The 11,115-nt window shown below is 39.3% G+C and overlaps 1 protein-coding gene across 8 annotated transcripts in view; it reads left to right on the forward strand.

The window, feature by feature from the left end:
* The window catches only part of agap1 (ArfGAP with GTPase domain, ankyrin repeat and PH domain 1), a 159,539-nt gene that overhangs the window by 105,390 nt on the left and 43,034 nt on the right, over positions 1-11,115 (forward strand). For 6 of the 8 annotated variants that reach the window (XM_055008573.1, XM_055008574.1, XM_055008575.1 and 3 more), the window contains 2 exons: positions 780-947; positions 6,244-6,405. In XM_055008573.1, coding sequence (XP_054864548.1) covers positions 780-947; positions 6,244-6,405 — 330 coding nt within the window. The remainder of the gene's footprint in view (positions 1-779; positions 948-6,243; positions 6,406-11,115) is intronic. The other 2 variants (XM_055008569.1, XM_055008572.1) reach the window with 1 other exon arrangement.

Raw genomic sequence — 11,115 nt, forward strand, 5'->3', positions numbered from 1 at the left:
TACACAGCTAAGGTCATAGACAGAAGCTAACTGCACAGCTAAAGTCAGAGAGAGAAGCTAACTACACAGCTCAAGTCATAGAGAATAAGCTAGCTGCAGAGCTAAAGTCATAGACAGAAGCTAACTACACAACTAAAGGCATATAAAGAAGCTAACTACACAGCTCAAGTCATAGAGAGTCAGCTAGCTGCAGAGCTAATGTCATAGCAAAGAGCTAACTAAACAGCTAAAGGCAAATAAAGAAGCTAACTGCACAGCCAAAATCATTTGAAGAAGACAGTTAAACAGCTGAAGTCATTGAGTGAAGCTAACTACACAGTCACAGTAATATGAAGACCGCTAGCTACGCAGCTAGCGTAAAAGGACTTTATCAATAAAAATGCTGGCTGGAGAAATAGAAGCAGCTAGCATTAGCTAAAACTAAAGCTAAGTTTCACTGTTGATTTTTTTTAGCTTAAACACCTGCTAAAGGTGGTTAGCTTAGCAACTCTCGCTAGCTTATGGGATTTGCTGCATTTAAACTGCACGCTATCATTTTTTAAAACTGTATTTAAGCGATTTTAATATAAATAATTACAGGCAGAAGGACAAATACATTTCCTGTCCCATTTATACAAACAAGCAAACGTCAGTTTTATGTTGATTACGCTCATGATATGTGTACGTGTTTATTCTTTTTTTCTGTTCTGACTGTATTTTTATTAGAATATGGGTTGATTTATATGTGTTACAGATATTTCTTCTGTGGTTTAACGATCATTTTATCTAAACTTTGCTAGGTTCGGTGACCAGCAGCTCGTCGGCATCTCAGATGACTAGCGGCGTCAGCTTGGTTTCCTTCAACAGTCGCGGTGGCCTCGAAGGGATGCACCAACGCTCGTACTCCGTCTCCAGCGCCGACCAGTGGACCGACGCCACCGTCATCGCAAACTCCGGAGTCAGCACAGGTCAGTCAGTCACCTGGGCCTGGTGGTGCAGCTCGAGGGTGGGGCTCGGAGGGCCCCAATGTGGAGCTCCGCGAGGGAGCTCATCAATTGTCCGCCATTGTTCTGTCTGTAACGATAATGTGTGTGCTGATGTTGATGCTAACCAGTTACTATACAGTCCAAATCAGTGTGAAACCAGTCCAAACCACTATAAAACCACTCTATATCCAGTCCACACTAATAAATAACCAGTCTAAACCAGTTTTAATTTAGACCAAACCCATACAAAACCAATCCAAGTACATCTAAAACCAGTCCAAACTAGTGTAAAACCAGTCGAAAGCAGTATAAAGCCAGGCCAAATCCGTGTAAAACCAGTCTAAATACAGTCCCCTCCAGTATATAACCGGTCTATACCAGTTTTAATTTGGAACCAACCCATACAAATCCAATCCAAGCCCATCTAAATCCAGTCCAAACCAGTCTAAATCCAATCCAGACTAATATAAAACTAGTCTAAACAATGGTATATCCAGTCTTAAACAGTCGAAACCAGTCTAAAACAATATATACCTAGTCTAAACCAGTGTATATCCAGTCCAAACCAGTTTAAAACCAGGGTAAATTCAGTCTTAAACAGTCTAAATCCAGTCAAAACCAGTCTTAAACAAGTCCAAACCAATATAAAACCAGTCTAAACCAGAGTAAATCTAGTCTTAAACAGTCTAAATCCAATCCAAACTAGTCTTAAACAATATAAAACCAGTCTAAACCAGGGTAAAACCAGTCCAAACAAATATAAAACCAGTCTAAACTAGGATAAATCCAACCTAAAACCAGTGTAAATCCAGACTAGAACAATATAAAATGAGTCCTAACCAGTTTATATGGACCGATGCCACCGTCATGGCCGTGGTCAGCACAGGCCTTGTGGTGCAGCTCCATGGTGGGGCTCTGTGGGCCCCACTGCAGAGCTCTGTGAGGGGCCCCGTCATTTGTCAGCCATTGATCCGACTGTAACACTGATGTGTGTGTTGTTGTGTGTGCGCCGCAGGTAGTTGTGAAGTGGTACACACCGCACAAACACACACTAAGACTGACAGCTGTCACACCGTGTGTGTTGTCGTGACGATAAGCTTGACTGACAGCTCCGCCGTCGGCCCGCAGCCTCCTTCAAATAACGTTTAAAGCTGTGAAACGCTTTCAAACGGGCTCCCAGGGGCCAAATCGGTGTTCCTATCGCTGCGAGGATGCTCTTCCAAGGTCCCCACAGATCCTTAAAAATTAATTTATGCTAAATTAGCCTCTTAATTGTCCTTAAAAATGATAATGAAGCCATGAATTCTGCTTTCAGGGCTCTTAAAAACGAGACAGATGAGATTCATGTTGTGTTTTAAAATCTAAAAAAATGAAAAAAGACAGACCTGGACTGTTTACACTGCTCTTCATTAGTGATTAGTTAGCTTAATTAGCTTTAGCTTTGTGGAAGAATGCAGCTCACCACACAGCTAGCAGATGGTTTCAGAGGTTTAGGCAGGATATTTGTTTAAAATATAGACAACAATAATAATAATAATAATAATAATAATAATAATGTGTATGATAATCTGTATGAAGTGCTTCAACAATGCAGCATTTAAAAATAAAATTACACCAGCCGACTAAAAGCACAGAACCAATAAAATCCTGCAATAAATGAATATAGTTGTGATTCAAACGGGTGAAATAATCAGAAATTAAGTTTTAATAGCAGTTTGCAAACCAGCTTACTGATGCATTCATGCAAAATTATAATAACCATCTTTAAAACCAGTCTACAGCCAAGCTAGAAACCAGTTCAAACCTGTTCAATACCAGTCCAAAACCAAACTGAATACCAAGTACAAACCAGACCGAAAGGATAACAAATCAACCAGTCTAAACCAGTTCTAAACAGTTTGTATACAGTCCAAATAAGTCTTAAACCAGTTCCAAACCAGAATATAATAAATACAAACCAGTCTAAACTGGTCCTAAGTAGTTTATTACAGTCCAAACTAGTCTAGAACCACTTTAAAATCAATCTAAACCGCTGTTATTCCAATACAAACCAATCCAAGCCACTGTAAGTCTCGTCCAAATCAGTGTAAAACCAGCATAAATCTGTGTAAAACCAGTGTAGATCCAGTCTAATCCAGTATATAATGAATATCAACCAGTCCTAGCTTAAATACAGTCCAAACCAGTTTAGAACCGGTTCAAATCAGTCTAAAACTAGTGTTAATCTAGTCTAAAGCATTGTAAATTCAGTATAAATCAATATAAAACCAGTGTAAAACCAGTCTAAACCAGTTTAAAACTAGTCTTAACCAATCTAACCAGTGTAAAACCGATCTAAACCAGTTTAAACCAGTCTTGATAAAACTTCTGGGTCCTCATGGTGGTTGTCCACCATCCTACAGCGGCGTTAACGTTTAGTTCTGTACATTATGGTCGTGGTGGTTGTTTCTTCTTCTGTGGTGGTTTGTTTGGTTGTTTCTTCTTCTGTCGTGGTTTATGTTGTTTGTTCTTCTGTGGTGGTTTGTTTTGTTTCTTCTTCTGTGGCGGTTTGTTTGGTTGTTTCTTCTTCTTCTATGGTGATTTGGTTGTTTCTTCTTCTGTGGTGGTTTGTTTAGTTGTTTCTTCTTCTATGGTGGTTTGTTTGTGTTGTTTCTTCTTCTGTGGTGCTGTGTGTTGTTTCTTCTTTTGTGGTGCTGTGTTGTTGTTTCTTCTTCTGTGGTGCTTTGTGTTGTTTCTTCTTCTGTGGTGCTGTGTGTTGTTTCTTCTTCTGTGGTGGTTTGTTTGGTTGTTTCTTCTTCTGTGGTGGTTTGGTTGTTTCTTCTTCTGTGGTGTTGTGTGTTGTTTCTTCTTCTGTGGTGCTGTGTGTTGTTTCTTCTTCTTCTGTGGTGGTTTGTTTGGTTATTTCTTCTTCTGTGGTGCTGTGTGTTGTTTCTTCTTCTGTGGTGGTTTGTTTGGTTGTTTCTTCTTCTGTGGTGGTTTGGTTGTTTCTTCTTCTGTGGTGTTGTGTGTTTCTTCTTCTGTTGTGCTGTGTGTCGTTTCTTCTTCTGTGGTGGTTTGTTTGGTTGTTTCTTCTTCTGTGGTGGTTTGGTTGTTTCTTCTTCTGTGGTGCTGTGTGTTGTTTCTTCTTCTGTGGTGGTTTGTTTGGTTGTTTCTTCTTCTGTGGTGGTTTGTTTGGTTGTTTCTTCTTCTGTGGTGCTGTGTGTTGTTTCTTCTTTTGTGGTGCTGTGTTGTTGTTTCTTCTTCTGTGGTGCTTTGTGTTGTTTCTTCTTCTGTGGTGCTGTGTGTTGTTTCTTCTTCTTCTGTGGTGGTTTGTTTGGTTGTTTCTTCTTCTGTGGTGCTGTGTGTTGTTCATCTGTTGTGCTGTGTGTCGTTTCTTCTTCTGTGGTGGTTTGTTTGGTTGTTTCTTGTTCTGTGGTGCTGTGTGTTGTTTCTTCATCTGTTGTGCTGTGTGTCGTTTCTTCTTCTGTGGTGGTTTGTTTGGTTGTTTCTTCTTCTGTGGTGCTGTGTGTTGTTGTTTCTTCATCTGTTGTGCTGTGTGTCGTTTCTTCTTCTGTGGTGGTTTGTTTGGTTGTTTCTTCTTCTGTGGTGCTGTGTGTTGTGTCTTCTTCTGTGGTGGTTTGTGTTGTTTCTTCTTCTGTGGTGGTTTGTTTGGTTGTTGTTTCTTCTTCTGTGGTGCTGTGTTGTTGTTTCTTCTTCTTCTGTGGTGCTGCGTGTTGTTGTTTCTTCTTCTGTGGTGCTGTGTGTTGTTGTTTCTTCTTCTGTGGTGCTGTGTGAGCCTGCTTAGCGGTGGTTCTGCAGAGGGAGAACCCGTGAAGAAGCAGAGAGTGTCTGTGGAGGGTTTTGACGTGGATGGAGCGCGGCGTGCAGATGGGAGGGCCGTTAATCCGCGGTGGTTAATTGTGCGCTCGGGGACGGCGTGTTGTCAGCAGAGATAAGTTGTCACATTTTCCACTTGAGCTGAGACTAAACGGTTGTAAAATAAGTTATGGCGTCCTTGGGGCTGTCTGCCGAGCGCTCGCCCGCACACGCGTGTGCTTCCATCTGCACACGGCGCACACGTCAACGCCGCCACCGCCGCCGTGATATTGATGGAAGCTGAATGTTATTTTATTCTGCCGCGAGTCACAGCTGTCAGAGAGAGAGAGAGACTCCGCCGCCCGCTCTGATTGGCTCGCTCGCCCCCCGGCCCCCGAGTGCGGACCTGAACCTCCATCAGCTCCTCGTGCTGCTTCGACCAGACAAAATGTCAACGGCAGCTTCCCTCAACCGATCTGCTGCTGTAGAGGTTCATCCATCACACCCACCGAGGCCTGCAGCAGAGTCTGGATAGAACCAGGAGAAAAGCCTGGTGTTAAACCAGGATAAAACCAGACGTAAAACCAGGAGAAAACCTGATGTAAAACCAGGAGAAAACTAGGATAGAACCAGGACAAAAGCCTAGTGTTAAACCAGGATAAAACCAGACGTAAAACCAGGAGAAAACTAGGATAGAACCAGGAGAAAAGTCTGGTGTTAAACCAGGAGAAAACCAGACGTAAAACCAGGAGAAAACTAGCATAGAGCAAGACGTAAAACCAGGAAAAAACCAGGAGATAACTAGACGTAAAACCAGAATACAACTAGTGTTAAACCAGGAGAAAACCAGACGTAAAACCAGGATAAAAACTAGGATAGAACCAGGAGAAAAGTCTGGTGTTAAACCAGGAGAAACCAGACTTAAAACCAGGATAAAACCAGACAAAATGTCAACGGCAGCTTCCCTCAACTGATCTGCTCCTGTTGAGGTTCATCCATCACACCCAGCGAGGCCTGCAGCAGAGTCTGGATAGAACCAGGAGAAAAGCCTGGTGTTAAACCAGGATTAAACCTTTATAAAACCAGGATTATGCCATTATAAGACCAGGATAAAATCAAGTGTTCGAACAATATAAAACCAATGTAAAACCAAGTATTAAACAAATACAATAGAAGTGCAAAACCAGAATAAAACTAGTATAAAACAAGGCGTGAAACCACGTTCCCCCCCATGTTCTCCAGACCTTAGTGTAGCCTCCAGGTTCCCCCCATGTTCTCCAGACCTTAGTGTAGCCTCCAGGTTCCCCCCATGTTCTCCAGACCTTAGTGTAGCCTCCAGGTTCCCCCCATGTTCTCCAGACCTTAGTGTGGCCTCCAGGTCCCCCCCATGTTCCCCAGACCTTAGTGTAGCCTCCAGGTTCCCCCCATGTTCCCCAGACCTTGGTGTGGTTCTAACCCTGGTTCTGTTTGTGTTCTTTTCCAGATACCGGTCTGGGAGACTCGGTCTGCTCCAGTCCCAGTATCTCCAGCACCACCAGTCCTAAGATGGAGCCGCCACCGTCGCCTCACGCCAACCGCAAGAAGCACCGCAGGAAGAAGAGCACCAGCAACTTCAAGGCCGACGGACTCTCTGGTACTGCAGAAGGTAACGCCATCTCCCCTCCCCTCGCCTCACACTTTCCCCGCCCCGGTCCGACCGCTAAATGCACCCCCAGAAACAACGAGTACAGTAGACTTCTAAAAGTACCTTCGGCCACTGTTTTTATAAGGTACATACAACCTTTAGTATACTTACAGACTCCCAAATGTCAGCATTTATTTACCACAACAGGAACATTTTATATAAAACCTGTCCAAATCTAAGTATAAAACCAGTCTAAAACCAGTCTAAACCCAAGAGTAGCACCAATGTGGTTTCACAGTAAGTTTTATTTTGAACTGAGCTGACACTGAGTTTAGTTTCACTTTAAGGAGATTTATTTTAAACAGGTTCCAAAACATTCTAAAGTGTTGACATCAGTATATATCCAGTCTACAACCAAGTGCAGAAACAGTCCAAAACCAAGTTTTAAACCAGTATAGAATAAGTCAAAGACTAAGTGTAAAACTGGTATGAAGCCATTTATAAAACCAGTATAAAACCAAGGGTTAAACCAGTATAAAATCAGTCCAAAACCAATTGTGAACAGTCCAAAATCTAGTATAACACCAGTATAAAACCTAGTTTTAAATCGGGATAAAACCAGTCCAAGCCTCAGTGTAAAGCTAGTATAAAACCAATATAAAACCAGTATAAAACCAAATGTGAAACTAGTATAAAACCAATCCAAAACCAATTGTAAAACTAGTATAAAACAAGTCAAACTAGTATAAATGCAGTATAAAACCAATTGTAAAACTAGTACAAAAACCAGTATAAAACCACTATAAAACTAATATAAAAGCAGTACAAAATCTGTTGTAAAATGAGTAAAAAACTGTAGAAAACCAATTGTATAACTAGTATCAAACCAATATAAAACTAATATAAAGCCAAATGTAAAGCTAGTATAGAACCAGTATAAATCCAGTCCAAAACTAATTGTAAAACCAGTATAAAATCAATTTAAAACTAGGAAAAAACAGTATAAAACTAGTATAAAATCAGTAGTAAAACTAGTATAAAACCAGTATAAAACTATTATAAAACCAATCCAAAACTAATTGTAAAGCCAGTATAAAACCAGTATAAAACTAGTATAAAAGCAATATAAAATTAGTTGTAAAACTAGTAAAAAAAACAGTATAAAACCAGTATAAAACCAATTGTATAACTAGTATAAAACTAGTATAAAACCAGTATAAAACCAAGTTTTAAACCTATGTAAAACCAGTCCAAGACTAAGTGTAATACCAGTTTAGAACCAGTCTAAAACCAGGACCCGGGCAGGGAAACGCAGTCATGTGATTGCCTGAGACTCCTCCCCTCGGTGAGGGAAGGATCTCTCCATCCTGTCATTCTGTCAGCCCTTCATCTCGTCACTTCCTGCTTCCTACTTCCTGCTTCCTGTTTACATGCACCGACTCAAACCTGCCGCCATTTTGGCCATCAGATAGCCATGTTAGCTTCACCGGTAGCAGAGGACCAGACAGCATGAGGTGTATGTAAACACCGTGATGCCACTTATTATGTACTTATACTACAGTCTGTAGTACCACTAATCATGTACTTATACTACAGTCTGTAGTTCCACTTATCATGTACTTATACTACAGTCTGTAGTTCCACTTGTCATGTACTTATACTACAGTCTGTAGTACCATTAATCATGTACTAATACTGCAGTCTGTAGTACCACTTATCATGTACTAATACTACAGTCTGTTGTACCACTTATCATGTACTAATACTACAGTCTGTAGTACCACTTATCATGTACTTATACTACAGTCTGTAGTTCCACTTGTCATGTACTTATACTACAGTCTGTAGTACCATTAATCATGTACTAATACTACAGTCTGTAGTACCACTTATCATGTACTTATACTACAGTCTGTAGTTCCACTTGTCATGTACTTATACTACAGTCTGTAGTTCCACTTATCATGTACTTATACTACAGTCTGTAGTTCCACTTATCATGTACTTATACTACAGTCTGTAGTACCATTAATCATGTACTAATACTGCAGTCTGTAGTACCACTTATCATGTACTAATACTACAGTCTGTTGTACCACTTATCATGTACTAATACTACAGTCTGTAGTACCACTTATCATGTACTTATACTACAGTCTGTAGTTCCACTTATCATGTACTTATACTACAGTCTGTAGTTCCACTTGTCATGTACTTATACTACAGTCTGTAGTACCATTAATCATGTACTAATACTGCAGTCTGTAGTACCACTTATCATGTACTAATACTACAGTCTGTTGTACCACTTATCATGTACTAATACTACAGTCTGTAGTACCACTTATCATGTACTTATACTACAGTCTGTAGTTCCACTTGTCATGTACTTATACTACAGTCTGTAGTACCATTAATCATGTACTAATACTACAGTCTGTAGTACCACTTATTATGTACTAATACTGCAGTCTGTAGTACCACTTATCATGTACTAATACTACAGTCTGTTGTACCACTTATGTACTAATACTACAGTCTGTAGTACCACTTATCATGTACTTATACTACAGTCTGTAGTTCCACTTGTCATGTACTTATACTACGGTCTGTAGTACCATTAATCATGTACTAATACTACAGTCTGTAGTACCACTTATCATGTACTTATACTACAGTTTGTAGTTTGAACCAGTCTAAATACTAGTTTGAAACCAGTCCAGATCCAGTCTAAGCCACTCCAGATCCCTGTCCAGATCCCGGTCTAAACCGGTCCAGATCCCGGTCTAAACCAATCCAGATCCGGTCTAAACCAGTCCAGATCCCGGTCTAAACCGGTCCAGATCCCGGTCTAAACCAATCCAGATCCGGTCTAAACCAGTCCAGATCCCGGTCTAAACCGGTCCAGATCCCAGTCTAAAGCGGTCCAGATCCGGGTCTAAACCAATCCAGATCCAGTCTAACCTCCAGCTTGGTTCTGCTCTGGTGAACAGATGTTGTCGGCAGATGTGTTCGTCTCTCCATCACCGCGGCAACAAGCAGCTGACAGGCGATTGGCTGTCGTGGTGACGGATGGACCTGCTGCTGGTTTCAGTCCTTCTGTCTCCAGAATATCAGGATTCCAGGAGGACCTGATGTTAGATCTGAGTTCTACACGTCTCATTTTAATGTTTGATCAAATATAAAGATATAAAACAGAATAACTGGATGTTGAATAAAATCACTCAGAAAGTCATAAAATGACTTTGAACGACTCAGAAATCCTCCTAAATGAGTTAAAATGTTCCAGAAACACAAATATTTGTCCAAAGTTCTGCAGAATGACGTCAATGTTTTCATCTTTTTCTGGTGTTGTCATTATTTTTGCACATTTTTGTCCATTTTTCTCATTTTGCATCGTTTGGTGACATTTTATACCCTGATTTTTTTTTGTCATTTTTTTGTCATTTTTGCACATATTTTCTGTTATTTTGTGTCTTTTCCTGCACATTTTTGTCAGTTTCAGTCATTTTTTATTCTTTGTGTTTCATTTTTGTGCCATTTTTGCACATTTTTTCTGTTATCTGTCATTTTTTGCAGATTTTTGTCAGTTTGAGTCATTTTTGCATCGTCTTTATTTTTGTGTCATTCTGTCTCTTTTTTCACATTTTGTGTCATTTTTGTGTCATGTTTGCACCTTTTTATATCATGTTTTCCTTGTTTTTGCATCATTTTTTTCATTTTGTGTAATTTTTGTGCAGTCTTTACACATTTTTGTCATCTTTACATGTTTTCAGATATTTTGGCACCTTTTTGTGTCATTTTTGCAAATTTTTTTCTATTATTTTCTGTATTTTTTTGCATATCTTTGTCAGTTTGAGTCATTTTTTAATCTTTGTGTTTAATTCTTGTCATTTCTGCACCTTTTTGTGTCATTTTTGCACATTTTTACAGTTTTCTGTCATTTTTTGCATATTCTTTTCAGTTTGAGGAATTTTTGCATGATTGTGTTTATTTTTGTGTCACGTCTGAGCCTTTTTGCACCTTTTTGTATATTTTTTCTTGTTTTTGCATCTGTTTGTGTCATATTTGCATCTTTATGTTTAGTTTTTGTGTCACGTTTGCACATTTTTTTGTCATCTTTGCATTTTTTCTGATATTTTTGCACTTTTTGTGTATTTTTTTCAATTTTTTAAAGTTATTTTCTGTCATTTTTGGCATATTTTTGTATAACTTTGTGTCATTTTTGGAAATTCTTGTATCTTTTCAATGTAATTTTTTCTTGTTTTTACATATTTTTGTATGTTTTTGCATATTTTTGTGATGTTTTGTCTCATTTTTGCAAATTTTTTTCTGTCTTTTTGTCTTGTTTTTGCATCTTTTTGTGTCATTTCAATGTAATTTGCCTCGTTTTTTGCATATTTTTGCATGTCTTGTTATTTTTGTGGCATTTTGTCTCATTTTTGCATCAGTTGATAAATTTTGTGTTTTTTCTATTATTTTATGTCATTTCTTTGCACATTTTGTCAGTTTGACTCATTTTTGCTCGTGTTTTTCTGTTATTTTATGTAGTTTTTGTGTCTACTTGTGTTATTTTTTCATATTTTAGTGTCATTTTCGTCTCTTTAGTTTATTCTATCTGAGTCATTCTGCACTGAAGATCTGAGTTTCTCTCCTCGTCGTCACGGTTCCAGGACTCGTTGTGTGTCTGAGGTTGTGTGTCTGAGGTTGTGTGTCTGAGGTTGTGTGTCT

Source organism: Amphiprion ocellaris, chromosome 24 (assembly GCF_022539595.1).
Source record: "Amphiprion ocellaris isolate individual 3 ecotype Okinawa chromosome 24, ASM2253959v1, whole genome shotgun sequence".
NCBI lineage: Eukaryota > Metazoa > Chordata > Actinopteri > Pomacentridae > Amphiprion > Amphiprion ocellaris.